Genomic DNA, 16235 nt, shown 5'->3' with positions numbered 1-16235 from the left:
AACGTCATGTTACACGAGATCGTGCGACTCGAAATAAGCATACTTCTGGTTCATTTAAATGAATGGGAAGTTAAAGGTCTGGAAAAGTGATAAAACGTTGTGTGTACCGCAGCGTAAGCTGCGAATTAAATTTTTTAAATGAACCACGATAGGTTTGTTCGCAGGTTTGTTTCAATGTGTTCAAACCGACTATTAGGTTTATGTATGCAAGATTTTTGTTATTTCTCGCGATTTGTTTATTTGTTTATTTCCTTTCCTGCTTATTTCCTTGTTAATTTCTATGGACATATAATTTATTTTTATCAGAGCACGATAGATAAAATATCGACGGCGACATACAAACAAGAAGAAAGAAAAAAGAAAACTAAAATTGGAAGTTCGTTTTCTCTTTCTTCGGAATAAAATGGTTTGTACCATACTTTCGCGGATTATAAATTGAGAATCGTAAAATTTGACGGAGACACGAAAAATCTCGGTATTCAGTGCGATGTACCGCAATCTTCGGTAAATTATGACAGATTTATGAAACGCATGGTTGTCCGATATTCACTAAGATACTCGAAATTCCTTAAATTTTCTTCGATCGAGAAACTCGCCCAAGGTATTCGATGAATAACGTTCTTGGATTAAAAGTTGGGTGAATTATTTATATTGTAAGAGGTATATATATATATATCTTTCTCTCTTATCTATGATTTAAAACTTCGTTCGAATGCGCGCGCGATACAAAGACTTAAGAAGCTTAAGAACTTTCTGAAATATGGTTTTCAAGATATAACACAGATTGATAGAAGGTGTTTCTCCAGGATGAAAAGATGGCTCCTTTAAAGAACAGAAAGTTTTTCAATTTCGAGCAATGAAATACCGGATAATCATATTAATTATGCAAACATTACAAGTTTATATCAAAGCTGGCACGACGCGTCGTAAAACGAGTCTCATTCTATCGTTTATTATCCTTTCGTTGTCAAAGATTGGTTGATAAACTATATCATTAATAGGCATAGTTAGGGTAATAAAGAAATGCAAATTTAATAAAGAAAGCAATTTATTACCAAATGCCACACGTTCCTTTCTTTCAGTAACAAAGTGTATTTAAAAAATTTCAACTGCTACGATTTAGTAAAATACAAATATAGCTTCTGGTAGATTATATCGATTTACGAGCTATTCTACTAATTATTGAAACGTTCTAATTTTTTAACTTACTAATGTATTTTATTTTACATCATAAAATCAACAAATTATTTAATCGCGATAGCTTTCAAAAATTAGTCAGATAACAATAACATGTTCCAGAACTAAAGCAGTTAGATGGATAGTTTACGTTTAAAAATTCTCTCGACTTCCATCATCTACTGGCACTGCCATTGACCTCTGACACGTTACAAATGGAGGCACCTCGCATTTACATTTCAAGTCGACCGTCCACATGTCGACCGGTTCTGGCTCAAATTCCTCACCTACGCGCTTCGTATCATTATAAAATCGGCACGTTTTGGTTTCTGTAAAAACCAATATAATAGAATTAACATCATTGATTGCATTCACATAATAACTTCACAGTAAAATAAGTGAGACGAGTACCAAATGCCAAGGAAGTGTCAACGAGCTGCGTTTAATTCTTTGATTTTTGCCAACAGCATTAAATAATCGTATTAAATGATCACCTCGTGTCTATGCTATGAAATTCTACATCAGATCTGTCTGATATGAAAACTGAATGATAAACAGATTGGTCAAGTTCAAATTTCTATGATGATGATGAAATACGGAATCGATGAATCCTATTTGAATATCATTTCGAGAAATGCAGGTAGGGAGACATTAGAAATGACGTTACAGGTTGAAGCACATTCTCAAAGCCACTTACCTCCCGCAGAAACCGACATAACGTTGTTAAATTCCTCGATATCGACGTTCTTTAAGTCCGCTGCAAAAACAAAATTGATTCTGTAACATAGGTTTCTCTTACGAGGAAGTTTTCGAAATGAATAATTACTTGAGAAAGATAACTGTTGGAAGTTATAGTACTTTATCTCTTAATAACTGAATTCGGAAAATTTGGTATCGACCAGAAAAATGACGTCGAAGTCTGCCCATAAGCAGCTTTGAAAATGGGTACAAATGATACTTTTTTCTAATTATTTGTACATTTTGGCTTTTTTCTAAGTACATATAAGTGAAATAATTTTTGTTCACCATATATGATTTTATGTATCCACGCACGCTAATGTTTTTCTAATTTTTCTACTAATCTGGGAAATCTTACTTAATAGAAATTTTAATTAATAGAATGTTTCTCACTGTTTCAAATTTCAATTCATAACATACTTTCTCTATCTGCGTAATAATTCTAAAGCTTTATTTTTTTAATTATAATTATTTTTTAATTACCCAAACGCAATTTCAGCATCTGGTAGGATAGAAAAATAAAAAAATGTTTCACGTCCACCATCGTAATTGAAACCCGAGCATTATCCCAATTCTAGTTATTACATTTGTTTGCATTTATCTTGACAATTCCGAAAAGTAAACAAAAATTACGAAAATATATCATTCGTAACTATTTTCGGAGCTGCTTATGACGGACTTGGACGCTATCTCCCAAATTTTCTCAGTAAATGGCACTCAGTTCAATTATTAGACGGTAGCTAGTATTGTAACTTCCAAAACTCATTTTTTTTTACAACTAATTAGTCGTCTAGGAAACATTTTATAGAAAATTAATACTTCTGATGCAGAAAACGCGGAAGGATTAAACACGTGTTTCCAATTGTGAACTTACGGCCCGTATATACAGGTTGATAGCAATGATATGTTGGTAATATAAGAAACAGAGGTAACCACTTGTCATGAACTTGGGCAGCAGCACCCGTGAACAGAGCAGAGCACGGATCACGGTTCAATTGCTGACAGTAAGGCTCGATATTCTCACCTAAAAGAACATTTAATTATGTTTCATTTTTTTACTGATAAATTAGATACCAATTACTTCGTTGCACACATTTCAGCTTTTCTTTCGTGTTATACCTGTGTATCCCTCCATGCAGAGACACAACAACTTTGGATTAGCGTTTGGATAGAAGAACTCCCCGGCCTCATAAACTTTACCGTCAACGGTACAAGTTGTATTATCTGTTTCTTCCATATCTAAAAAACACAATCAAAACCAGAGATCTTTACATTCCGTCTTTTCAGTGATATTCATAAGAATATGAATTTGCATAAGTATCCGCAGTGCAACTATTCTACTGCTGCAGCGGTTCGCAACCTTTTGTTTATCATTGACCCCCTGTAAATGATTCTTTGTTATCAAAATCTCAATCCGTAACGTGCCAAATGCACATGTATATTTAAAACACTCGTCAATTGTACATTAACAACTATCAAATTCATAGAGAAGAGTTCTATTACGAGTAAATGCACATGCCAAATACTTTTTATTCGAATAAAACAGCAATAATTTGCATGTGTGAGAACTTCATGGCCACGAGTTGAGAACCGCTGTCCTGCTTCATTATTCAAAGAAAATAGAATTTGCTTTGAAACAACGACCAGCATAAAATGGATTACAAATTATGTTAATACCAATACTTTTAAACATATTTGATCTTTCTTATTACAATCTTAATTTATTGTATTTAGTTTACTCACCGCAAAATGAATCTTCGCAACAAAGACCATGTGTTCTTCTGTACAAACAACCCTTTGCCTCAGTACTATTACAATCGTTTAATCTCTCGCATTGGAAAAAGGCACTGCTCACATAATAAAAGTATTCTTTTAGTTCCAGTAAGTAGTGCGTGTTCATGGATTTTCAAATGATAATATATTCACAAACAATTTTTCTCATAGTTCGAATACTCTCATAACTTACGGTATGTAACCATTAAAAGTACTAATACATATACAGATCCCAACAGAATATATTTATAGTGTGAATAACATCGTGGATTTTCCGAATAACCCAATACAAAGATCGAATTATTATATCTGATAAACAGGATTATGAAGGATTAGATTCGATTCAGATTTATTTGATGTACATTGAACTTGAACCAATCACTGATCGTAAGGATCGCCAAAGCTAATGTACTTACGTATCTCTGAACATCGTACATGTGCAATTCCTGTCGCAAGGATTGCTATCCTCAGGTCTCAACGTCTCTCCGACACTGTATTCGTTGCCATTCACATAGCATTTATCCCGTGACAAATTGTTCAGATGACTGCAATTGTATGCTTCCGCACAACAGTCGTTGGGATTCGCGTAAATAGGAGTACAGCCAATCCCCTTGTAATATCTCACAATCAGTTCACCGGGACAATTTACTTCATTGCAGTTCTCTTTATCAATGAAACATGAAGAAAGTGAACGAAATAATTAGAAGAAGTTCACTGATTTGCCCAGCGAAACAAGCAGAATAAAAGTAATACGTATAAAATATACTTAGCATAGGAATTTAATAGCTTCTTACATTTTTTACAAAACGATGCAATTAGATCGATGAAAATTTGTCGTTTTACTCGAACGAAATACACAAATACGCAAAATCGTATCATCTATGCAGACGTGTTATGTGAAATTTTTCGCACAGTGCGCTATATATAAATTTCAATTCACATTTCAAGTATTTACACGAACCTCCTGTATATTTTCATCGGACGATGTAAAGTAACGATTTATATAACACGATAACAAAGCGTAAAACTATCTTGCGCAGAAATCACACATTTTTCAAACAATATTCCTGTGCGCAAGAATAAATTATCCTTCTATATTTTGCATATGAGAAGAATACCGTACAAGAACCAAGATACACCGTTGCTGGCCGACATAAGAATCAAACCATTATAATAACCATCGGTACGAAGTATATCGCTAAGATACATTTCGTAAATAAATTTCTTACCTTCTCCTGTCACTTGAACAGCTACTAGGAACATCAGAAGAACGCATTTTCCAATGATTGAACGCGAATTATTACCGAGCCCGGCCATCTTCAGATCGTGAACTCTACACGCGTATTCTTCTGGCACCATCACCGCCCGCCTTTTATATGCAGCTTCGACGTGAATAAATAGCTGAAATAGCTGGTACTATGGAAGGGAGTGGATATTACCTAAGTCAGCATTCTTCTTAATGAGCCGAAGAACTTGTTATTACTGTTAATCAACTGAATTACGTCACAAAATATTAGATAAATGAAAATAAAACGTTTATTATCGAAGAAAGTAACGCAGACTTACACAGAAATTTTTAATCACAGTCAGAGTAAGATAGTGGTGGTAATTATGCCTGTAGAGCGTCGCGCACCTCACGGATGTCAAGGATTTTCGAGTGTATTGTTAATGTCGGAGTCCAAAGTAAATGTGTCGATCGCACGCTTCAACTTGTTACGGACTTGGTTGTTCTTCGTTAATATTCATACACATTACGTACATCATGACAACACTGATGAAGGAATATATTAAAAATTCTTCGACGAATGACCTGAAATATTCACGCATGTGTATTGATAATTTTTTACCAAATTTTAAGAAGTGGTCTTGTGTATCAACAACGGGGGTAACTTGCACACGCTTTCTACATTACCAGACCAAGTCAACATAGTTGTTCCAAGTTTCCTACGTTGTCTATATTCATCGTCCGATTAGCGTATCGTCACATTTTGTCTTCTCTGTGATGGAGTTACCATCGTTAAATGTGTCGTTAGTAAAGTACATTAAGTGCGTGTCTAATAAACGAGGAAGAAAATTGGTAAGAATCGAATTTCATTCTATATCTGGATTTTTGCCGAAAAGAGTATTAATTTCATTGATGATACGAATTTGATTGGCAAGATTATACGAAAAGATTCGCTATGAAATTTTACTTGAAACATCTATCTAATATGAAAATTGTACGATAAACAGATGGATCTGTAAACAGATTCTTCAGTAAACGGATTTGTCAGTAAACAAATTGCGCAACATAGACCATGCGTTCTTCCGTATAGATTTTTCTCCAGTAGATTTGTTCTTATGGGTATATTTTCAAGCCATTGTTTACGACAAAACAGCAAACTTTATGGAAGAACTTCGAGATAAAATAATACGTGCATATAGAGAAGTAAATGCACCAAGTTTATTTGCTTCTACACATCGAAATCATTTCATTTACTGAAAGGCGCGAGAAGCGTCGTGTTATTTAAACACTTATTATAAACACAAATAAACGTACGACGGATACGAGATCCAATGTACAATTCCATGTAAAAATGTTGAAGTGACTCTTTGATAATTTCTACTATTACAATTTGTTGACAACGCTAAAGTTATGGTAAACATCTGACTTAACGTCGTATTACATCAAATTTCCTTGATATTCGCGTAAATAGAAATTCTGACAATCGGATGGCTTATAATGTCTGACAATCAGTGGATCGGGACATTTTGTTTCATTGCGATCCTCTTTATGAACGAAACGTGTCCGAAGTGGACGATACGATTAGAAATTCACAAAAAAGGTGAAACAAAGAGGATAAAAATCCTTGTGTATCTGTTAAACAATAGCGTATATAAAAGATACTTAGAAGAAAGATTCATGAAAATTACTTGTTTAGGTAAAAAAATACCACGCTACCATTTCAAAGTCATTTGAAATTTCCATCACGTTGCAAATACTTGTAAAATCTTGTTATAAATGGAAGCACGTAAATGTGTACGTGAAACTTATCGCGCAGTGTAATATTTTCCAATTCATCAAACAACGCCTTATCAATTATCAAATATTTACACGAACCTCGTGTCTATTTTCATGAAACGATGTATTAAAATAACATGGTAATCAAGTATGTACAATCGTGTGGAAAAACCTAGCAAATTCGTTATTTGTGTATATTACGTATACGCAATTATAATCATAAACAGTCTGTTCAATTTATTTGGAAATGTTCGAATATCTCGGAAGGAGAGATTAAAAATATCTTATTATCTTACGACAAGCAGAAATTTCGTAGTAAAATCCGTTTGCAGCGAATTCAATTTTCATAACTCGTATCAGTGAGAATTACTTTCATGATCGACGTGCATCGATATATTGTTCTTTCATATAATATTTTGACACGAATTCTTTATAACTGTATGAATTACAGAACAGATGAGTTACAGAAATGAAAAACAAGAAAAGTATGAAACTAAAATTATCATATTATATTATATTATTTAATGTATGGATAGAACATGCTCAAAGTACCTAGGTACCTCCCTGCTGCACAACATAAGGGTTAAGTCATTATGGTAATCGATGGTACCAAGTATATCAGCGAGATAATTTTCCTAAATAAACTTCTTACTTCGTGAATTATTTTCGAGCCCAGCATCGTTAGATCATGCACTCTGCACACGTATTCTCTTATCGCGATCGTCTTTCGTCTTTTGTATGGAGCTTCGACAGTGGATGAATATCACGAATAGATGGAACCGTGGAACAGAGATATTACCTAGACCAGTATATTTTTTATGAGCTAAAGGACTGTTTAGTCTAGTTATTCAACTAAAATATGTTATAGAATATTGTGAATATTAAATGAATGCTTATCAGTGGATAAAATGTTTATCAGTGAAGGAAATAGCGCATGCTTGTATAGAAATGTTTAATCACTATCACAATCGCTGGGATTGTGTTGGTAATTATGCAGAGTATGGCGCACCACGCGGATTTCTACGATTTTGGAATCTCTGTTTATTTGTCTCTGATTTATTACGTGCGTTGTTGTTCTTTGGCGACATTAATACAGATTAGATACCATTAATGAATTAAAAATTCTTGAATGAATGAGTATGAAGCATCTATATCGGTAATTTATTAAGAAAACAAAATTTCAGCTGCTACGATTTAGTAAAATACAACAGCTTTTGGTAGATTATATCGATTTACCAGCTATTCTACTAATCACTGAAACATTCTGATTTTTTAACTTACTAATGCGTTTTATTTCACATCATAAAATCAACAAATTATTTAAACGCGATAGCTTTCGAGAATTAGCCAGATAACGATAACATGTCCAAGAACTAAAGCAGTTAGATAGATAGTTTACGTTTAACAATGATCTCGACTTTAGTCTTCTTCTGACGATGCCGTTGTCGTGTAGCACGTCAAATATGGAGGCACCTCGCAAACGCATTTCATGCCGGCAGACCAAACCTCGATTGGTTGTACATTGCTCAATTCCTCGCCTATGTGCAGCGTCAGATTACCGTGCCGGCACATTACCTTTCCTGTAAGATCAATATGATGGAATTGGTATCGTTAATTGTCTTGTTAGTAAAGTAAATTAGGCGAGTATCTAAATGATCATGGAAGGATACTGAATAGGATAGATTGAGTTTTCTTCTTTTCCTGGATTTTCGCCGACGATGGTATTAAACGTTCGTACTGAATGATCAGCTGATTATTTTACGATGATGACTTTATTGACGAGATTACGCGAAAAGATTAGCTATGAACTCCTATATAGAACTTGCTTCATATTGATACTGAAAGGTAGATAGATCAGTCAAATTAAAACTTTTATAATGATAAACTAGAGAATTAGTGAATCTTATTATGTAATGTTATTTTGAGAATTTCAAATAAGGAAGCATGAAAGATAATGTTACACGTTGAAGCACATTATTTTCAACGTCGTGTACCTTCTGCAGGGACTGATGTAGTGCTGTCATGTTTAGAAATAACGGTGTCGTTTGGACTTGCTGCAAAAACAAAATTAATTCTAGAAATACATTTATCATAGGGAAAATTAATGTTTCTTTCAGAAAATAACGATTTAACTCTGCCGTGGTACTTGAATTTTTGCATCTTAATTTAGGTTTCCTATGAATCGATAAAAAGACTTTTCGTTTCACATCAATTTGATTTAAAACGTTCTCTAACGATAGAGAGATAAGACTCGGTCGAAAATGAAATTAAAAGACTCGGTCGAAAATGAAATTAAAAGACTTTAAAAATATGCTTGTTAAGGAGACTTTTAAATAATGCTTTAAAAATATTGTTAATTTACTCTAGCTTAAGATTTATGAAATTTTCTAACATTACAAAGACATGATTCGGTAAAAAATAATCGACCAAAACGTAGAAGGCTGAAAAACACGTGACCACTTACGATATCTATAAAAGGTTATAGGACAAAAATGATTAAACAGGAAAAACACAGGTATCGACTTGTCATGAACTTGGGCAGCAGCTACATCGAACAGAGCAGAGCACGGATCACGGTTCAGTTGCTGACAGAAAGGCTCGATATTCTGACCTAAACGAAAATTTAATTATATCTCATTTTTTTACTGATAAATTAGATACCAATTACTTCGTTACACACATTTCAGCTTTTCTTTCATATTATACCTGTGTATCCCTCCATGCAAAGACACAACAACTTTGGATTAGCGTTTGGATAGAAGAACTCCCCGGCCTTATAAACTTTACCATTGACGTTACAAGTTGTATTATCTCCTTCTTCATCTAGAAAACGCAATCAGAACCATAGATCTTTATATTCCATCTTTTCAGTGATATTCATAAGAATATGAATTTACATGAATATTCACAGTCTAACAATCATATTACTGAATTACTTAAAGAAAATTGGGCGTGCTTTTAAATGTAGATATTTTCCTTATCGCAATCGTAATTTATTGTGTTTAATTTACTCACTGCAAAATGGAAATCCACAACAAAGACCATGTATCCTCCTGTATGAACATCTTTCCTCTATACCAAAACAACTTCTTAATTGCTCGCATTGGAAAAAGGCACTGTTCACGCAATAAAAATATTCTTTTAGTTAATCTTATTTAGTTCCAGTAATGCGTGTTAATGAAATTTCAAATGATTCCCACAAGACATATCAAATATATTCATAAATGATTTTTGTCATAATTCGAATGCTCATGACTTGCGGTATGTAACCATTAAAAGTACTAATGCATATACAGATCCCAACAGAATATATTGATAGTGTGAATAACGTTGTGAATTGTCCGAATCACTCGATACAAAAGTTGAACTACTATGTCTTATGAGCAAGGCCGTATGAAGGATTAGATTTGATTTGGATCTGTCTGCACGTATTGAACTTGCACCCAATAGTAATTGTTACGATCATCAAAGCTAATGTACTTACGTATTTTCGAACTGTGTACACATACAATTCCTATCGCAAGGATTGGTGTCCTCGGGATTCAGCATCTCCCCGACACTGTATTCGTGGCCATTCACATAGCATTTATCCCGTGACAAATTGTCCAGGTGACTACAATCGTATGCTTCCGCGCAACAATCGTTAGGATTCGCGTAAATAGGAGTACAACCAATCCCCTTGTAATGTCTCACAATCAATTGACCAGGACAATTTGCTTCATTGCAGTCCTCTTTATTAACGAACCATGACCAGAGTAAGCGAAATAATTACCAGGAATTCATTGATTCGCGCAGGTGAAAAATGTTGCAGCAAACAAAATAAAACTCCTTATACATATATATTTTTTAAACAATAATATACAAGTAAAATACTAAGAATAAAAATTTACTGGGTTTCCGTGTTGTATAGAGTGGTAAAATTAAAATAAAAAATAAAATTAAATTAATAGAAATCTCTGTCACGCCAAAGAGCGTAAAATCTTACTGTAAATGTATACATATATATGTACATATATGTTAGTTTTATGGCACAGTGCGATAGAATGGAACTTCGTTTATGTGAACTTTATTTATGTAATCGAAATTTTAGTAGTGTCTGATTAATTGAACTTTATCTGAGATCCTATTATCTGAATTACCGTAAATGAAAATTCGCTTATTTGAACGTCTAACAATAAGATGAAAAACAAGGAAAGAAGATATACTACGTTCCTTATTTTTGTTTTCCTTGTCTTATATACTGCAGTTTTAATTAAAAACTGCATCGGTTAATGTATAAAAAGATCACCTTGAAATCTAAGGTACGTCCACTGAGATAAAATGTTCAACCATCGAAAGATAGCGCTCTTGAAACGAAGTAAATTGTACTTGAAATGTTTTGTCGAATAATGAATAGTTTACGAGATGATAATGCGTGGGTAGATTTAAACGAGGCACTCTGCATTTGAGAGTAAATGTTTCGTGGAATCCTCATGTATGAACATGAACTGCTGCTATTAATTGAACGAAAAATCGTAGGTGGTGAGGACGTACTTCTTCGACAAGTTCGTATATCTACTGTATCAAACTTATTTTAATTTACACATGCATTTTGACCGTCCTCTTAACGACATGTTATCAGTTATCGAGTATTTATGCGAACCTCTTGTATATTTTCATCGAATGATGTAAGATAACATGATAATCAAGTGCAAACGATCATGTGCTAAAGTCTCGTAAATTCGTTATTTCTACGTATTATGCGTACGCGATTATAACGAAGTACAAGTGTGTTCGTTTTATTTACAAATATGCGAATCTCTTGGAAACTACGAGTGAAATGATCAACATCTTTTGCTACATAACGACAAGATAAATCGTAGTCAAATTTGATTGCAATGAAATTCATAACAGTAGCAATTAATTTCAAAATCGATCTACTACATCGATTTACTACAAAATAGAAAACTACCAGTTTCGGAGAAATATGATATTAAAATTATCGTTCTATATTTCGTGTCTGGAAAGAATTCGCTCAAAGTATCCCGTTGCTAGGCAATATATAAGGCTTAAATCATTATGACAATCAGTGGTACGAAGTGTATCAGATTATTTTTTATAAATAAACTTCTTACCTTGTCCTGTCACTTGAACAATTATTAGGAACATCAGAAGAACGCATTTTCCAATGATTGAACTTGAATTATTATCAAATATAGCCATCGTCAGATCGTGAACTCCGCACGCGTATTCTCCCGTCACCACCGCCTTCCGTCTTTTATATGTAGCTTTGGCCGTGAATGTATACCAGGAATAGCTCGAACTATGGAAGGGAGTGGATATTACCGCGGTCGACGTTCTTTTCCATAAACTTAAGAAGTACTTGTTATAGTTAATCAACTGAAATGCGTCACTGAATATTAGATAAAAAAAAATAAAATGTTTATCAGCGAAAGTAGTAAGGCAGTCTTACACAAAAATTTGTAACCGCAGCCAGGTAAGAATTGTGTTAGTAAATACATGTATAGAATGTGACGCACCTCATGAATTTCAATGATTTTGGAGTCTGTTTTCGAGGTCGACGTCCAAAATAATTACGTCGATCGCACGCTTGAACTTGTTACGTACGTTGTTCTTTGGCAACGTTAATACACATTACATTATCACGCTGCCAATAGCGGAGTGCATTGAACATTCTTGAATAATTGATCTCAAGTATTTGTATTGGTAATTTATTACCAAACACCGTACACTCATTGTGGAGGGAAGAGATTTTTAAAAATGTCAGTTTCCTTGATTTATTCAAATACACAAGCCTTTGATAAAGTATGTCGATCTATGAATCATTCCAATAAACCATTGGAACGTCCTAATTTTCTAATAAACTAAAGCATCTTACTTCACGTTATAACATCTGCACGTTATTCAAATGCGATTCATTACAAAATATTGGACGAATGACAGTAAAAAATAATTCAGCGATTAAAATAATAATACGTACATACATACGTATATGCATATATACATATATATTTATTTTTCGTTTGGCAATTCTATAGATCACTAACAAAATGAAACACTTGCTCTTGAACTTTCTTACACGTCACAACTGGAGGCACCTCGCACACGCATGTTACAAGGGGATGATTAACCATGTGATTTGATGGTTGGTCCAAGCTCAATTCGTCGCCTATGTGCATCATAACATTACCATGCCGGCACATTCTGTTTCCTGTGAGGGTAATATGGTAGAATTACTATCGTTAGCTATCCTGTTTATCGCAGGTTTTACGATAGAATGTTAGCTGTTGAACTGTTTTAATTATTAAACGTTTTCTGTTTCAATCGTTAGCTGTCAGATTAACAAATTATAATTGCACATAGAATAGTATATTTATTGATATGTATTTTTGTATTTTCTGTCCGCGAAACTAATTAATCCAAATAAATAATTTAGTAAATAATAAAAATTTGTCCCTTCGTTTATTACGTTTCAGTTCAAATAGTTCTATTTCGATAAGCCCAAAAACATCTTCGATTACGTCTCGTACAGAATTCGAAGTAAATTTAACATATTCCGATCAGTATTCAGAACCTCTGGTATTGTTATGTTACAAGTTAAAACACATTACTCTCAACGTCACGTACCTTTCTCAGAAACGGACGAAGTGCTGTCGCGTTTACGAATAATGGCGTCGCTTGATTCCGCTACGAAAACACAGTTAATACTATAAAGTACATTTCTTTTAAAGGAAATTAATACTTCCTCCAGAAAATAACGATTTAACTCTGTCGCGATATTTGTATTTTTCTATCCGAGTCTCAGGTCTCGTGTCAATCGAGACTTGAAGAAAATTTGATAAAAATGAATTTGAAAAAAGATTGTTAATGTTATCAATTGATTTTAATCAAACATTCAGCATGTTATCCTCAGACTTGTGAAATCTTCTATCTTTAGGAAAACATAATTCGATAAAAAATCCAAAAACCGTCGAAGGGTTAAACACGTGTTTCTTATTGTGAACTTACGGTATCTGTAAAAAGGTATTGGACAAATAAAATTTGCACGCGTAAACCAGATGGGTGTATATTTGTCATGAACTTTGTCAGCATCGTCCGCGAACATAGGAGAGCAAGGATCATGCTTCATTTCTTGACAGAAGGGCTCGATATTTTCACCTAAAACAGAATATAAATAAATTCTGAATTATACAGCAAATATCAATTACTTTATCATAGACATTTTAATTTCTCGTTCATATTATACCTGTGTATCCATCCAAGCAGACACACATCAGTTCCGGATTAGAGTTTGGATTGAAGAACTGTCCGGCCCGATATACTTTTCCGTCAACATTACAAATCGCATCTGATTTTCCTATATCTATGATAAAAAAATACAGTCAAAGCTACATAATAACTCCGTAGCCTCCATCTTTTCAATTATATTCGCGATAATATAAATTTGCATAAATATTTGTATTATATCCGACATGTTATACTATTAAATTATCCAAAGGAAACAGGGTTTGCTTCTAACATTAAACAATAATTTGTGGAAAACGAATTATACTTTTGAGATAATGTAAAGTACCCAATACTCTCAAAATTGTTTAATCTCTCTCATCACGATCCTAATTTATTGAATTTTCTTTACTCACCACAAAATGGATCATCGCAACAAATACCATGGATTCTTCTATACAAACAACTTTCTTCTTCTGCACGATCGCAAGTTTTTCTCTTCGCACATGCGAAATTGGCACTGTTCACGCAATAGAAATAACCTTTTTGTTAATTTCAACGCGTGTTGATAAAGAGAATAATTCGTATAAGGCACATAGCATATTCATAAAGGACTTCTGTAAAAGTTTAAATCCTTTCACGCGCTACTACGTATAATTTATACGTAGTACTATATAGTCGTCGAATACTAATACATAGAAAGATTCCAACAGAATATACCGATATCGATATTGTGAAAAACATTACGGGTTTTGTCAATCACCCATTACAAAGATTGAAATACTATATCTTGTGAGAACGACTATGCTAAGTTAGATGCAATTCGGATTTATCGTTACATATTCAACTTTAATCCATCACTAATTGCTACGATCGTCGAATCTAAAATGTAAGTATTTACTCATTGTTGGAGTGTGTACACGTGCAATTTCTGTCGCAAGGATTGCTATCCTCAGGTCTCAACGTCTCTCCGACACTGTATTCGTGGCCATTCACATAGCATTTATCCCGTGACCAATTGTCCAGGTGACTGCAATCGTACGCTTCCGCGCAATTGTCGTTGGGATTCACGTAAATAGGAGTGCAACCAAGCGCCTTGTAATATCTCAGAGGACCGGGACACTTTATCTCGCTGCAGTTCTCTTCGGAAACTAAACTTCGCCAAGATGAACGATACGATTACGAGAAACTCGCCGGTTCACTATGGTAAAAACTAGTGAAATGAGCAGAATAAAAATCCCAACATACCATTCCGAGCAATAATAAATATAAAAGAATCGCATATTTAATAAAAATTTCATCTTTTGCGCTGTATAAATCGATCCGATGAAATTAATGGAAATTTCTTATTTAAATAAAAAGACGTTTTAAAAGACTTTTAATTCCCTGTTGCGTGGAACAGGTATCTCGTTGCTTGACAGCGTAAGGGTTAATGATAACCAAGTTAATGATAACTACTTAAGTTATAATGGAGATCAATAGTTTAAGCGTATTACCAAACAACTCTTTGCAAGTGCTATGTAACCCTCTGTGAAGAGCGTTTAGGGCTTAATAAATGTACTTAATAAAAGAGCCTTTGAAGATAAACTCCTTACCTTGTCCTGTTACTTGAACGGCGATTAAGAACGTGAGAAGAACACATGTTTGAATGATCGAATACCGTTTATTACCGAGCCCTGCCATCGTCAAATCGTGAACTTTGCACAAAGTCTAATGCGATCGTCTTTCGTCTTTTATACGTAGTTCTGATCGCGAATGTATAGCAGGAATAGCTGGAACTCTGGAAGGGAGTGGGGTTACCTAGGTCAGCGTTCTTCTCAATGGACTTAAGAACTAATCATTATGGTTTATCAAGTGAAATACGTCGTTGTATTTATATTCGAAATGAAAATAAAATTGTTTATCAATGAAAAGTATCAGGCAGACTTGTACAAAAATTGTTAATCGCTATCAGGTTAAGATTGTATTAGTAATTACGTAGGATGTGGTGGAAATCGGGTATTTCAATGAGTTTGAAAACCATTGTTAAGGTCGACGTCGTAAATAATTGTGTCGACTCTCGTTCTTCGGCAATATCAATACACTTTACATTATCATAACATTAATAGAGGGATGCACTAACAATTTTTCAATGAATGATCTCAAGCATCTGTGTACATCGATAATTTATTACCAAATATGATACATTATAAGATTTCAATTTATTGAAATACGAAAGCCGCGAGTAGAGTGTACCGGTTTATGAACCATTTTGCATTGCGGCATTCTAATTTTCTAACTTGTCAATATGTTTTATTTTACGTTATGAAATCATCAAGTTATC

The 16235-nt window shown here is 33.9% G+C and overlaps 2 protein-coding genes across 6 annotated transcripts; both read right to left on the bottom strand.

Moving 5' to 3' along the window:
* Nucleotides 1-1030: 1030 nt before the first annotated feature.
* LOC100740414 lies at nucleotides 1031-5097 on the bottom strand. Its single transcript, XM_003488867.4, has 7 exons — nucleotides 4917-5097; nucleotides 4104-4350; nucleotides 3658-3761; nucleotides 3034-3153; nucleotides 2789-2938; nucleotides 1874-1933; nucleotides 1031-1505 (listed from the first exon to the last, which is right to left on the bottom strand). Exons 1-7 carry the CDS (start codon nucleotides 5044-5046, stop codon nucleotides 1330-1332), a joined length of 987 nt encoding a protein of 328 aa, XP_003488915.1. The 5' UTR covers nucleotides 5047-5097; the 3' UTR covers nucleotides 1031-1329.
* Nucleotides 5098-7834: 2737 nt separating this feature from the next.
* On the bottom strand, nucleotides 7835-15656 carry LOC100740289. Of its 5 annotated transcripts, XM_033320343.1 has the most exons (8): nucleotides 15508-15602; nucleotides 11803-11990; nucleotides 10173-10419; nucleotides 9704-9804; nucleotides 9395-9511; nucleotides 9153-9299; nucleotides 8683-8742; nucleotides 7835-8268 (listed from the first exon to the last, which is right to left on the bottom strand). In XM_033320343.1, exons 1-8 carry the CDS (start codon nucleotides 15552-15554, stop codon nucleotides 8108-8110), a joined length of 1068 nt encoding a protein of 355 aa, XP_033176234.1. In that variant the 5' UTR covers nucleotides 15555-15602; the 3' UTR covers nucleotides 7835-8107. The 5 variants fall into 5 exon arrangements, with proteins under 5 accessions (XP_033176234.1, XP_033176235.1, XP_033176236.1 ...); XM_033320344.1 differs by lacking the exons at nucleotides 9704-9804; nucleotides 10173-10419; nucleotides 11803-11990 and adding exons at nucleotides 14329-14432; nucleotides 14814-15063 and having other exon boundaries at nucleotides 15508-15651; XM_033320345.1 differs by lacking the exon at nucleotides 9153-9299 and having other exon boundaries at nucleotides 15508-15612.
* Between the last annotated feature and the right edge of the window lie 579 nt (nucleotides 15657-16235).

The sequence above is a fragment of the Bombus impatiens genome, unplaced genomic scaffold (assembly GCF_000188095.3).
Source record: "Bombus impatiens unplaced genomic scaffold, BIMP_2.2 scf_0281, whole genome shotgun sequence".
NCBI lineage: Eukaryota > Metazoa > Arthropoda > Insecta > Hymenoptera > Apidae > Bombus > Bombus impatiens.
The sequence above is the reverse complement of the archived record's forward strand: the minus strand, read 5'-3'. Positions and strand labels throughout refer to the sequence as shown.

Excerpts from the sequence above, each read along its gene's own strand:
- LOC100740414 (XM_003488867.4), bottom strand. The coding sequence starts at position 5,046 with ATGGTGCCAGAAGAATACGCGTGTAGAGTTCACGATCTGAAGATGGCC. Across the intron at positions 2,939-3,033 it reads CTGCATGGAGGGATACACAG|GTGAGAATATCGAGCCTTAC; the intron begins GTATAACACGAA and ends ATGTTCTTTTAG. Across the intron at positions 1,934-2,788 it reads TCAACCTGTATATACGGGCC|CGGACTTAAAGAACGTCGAT; the intron begins GTAAGTTCACAA and ends TTGTTTTTGCAG.
- LOC100740289 (XM_033320343.1), bottom strand. The coding sequence starts at position 15,554 with ATGTGTTCTTCTCACGTTCTTAATCGCCGTTCAAGTAACAGGACAAG. Across the intron at positions 10,420-11,802 it reads TGTTCAAGTGACAGGACAAG|AGGACTGCAATGAAGCAAAT; the intron begins GTAAGAAGTTTA and ends TCGTTAATAAAG. Across the intron at positions 9,300-9,394 it reads TTGCATGGAGGGATACACAG|GTCAGAATATCGAGCCTTTC; the intron begins GTATAATATGAA and ends ATTTTCGTTTAG.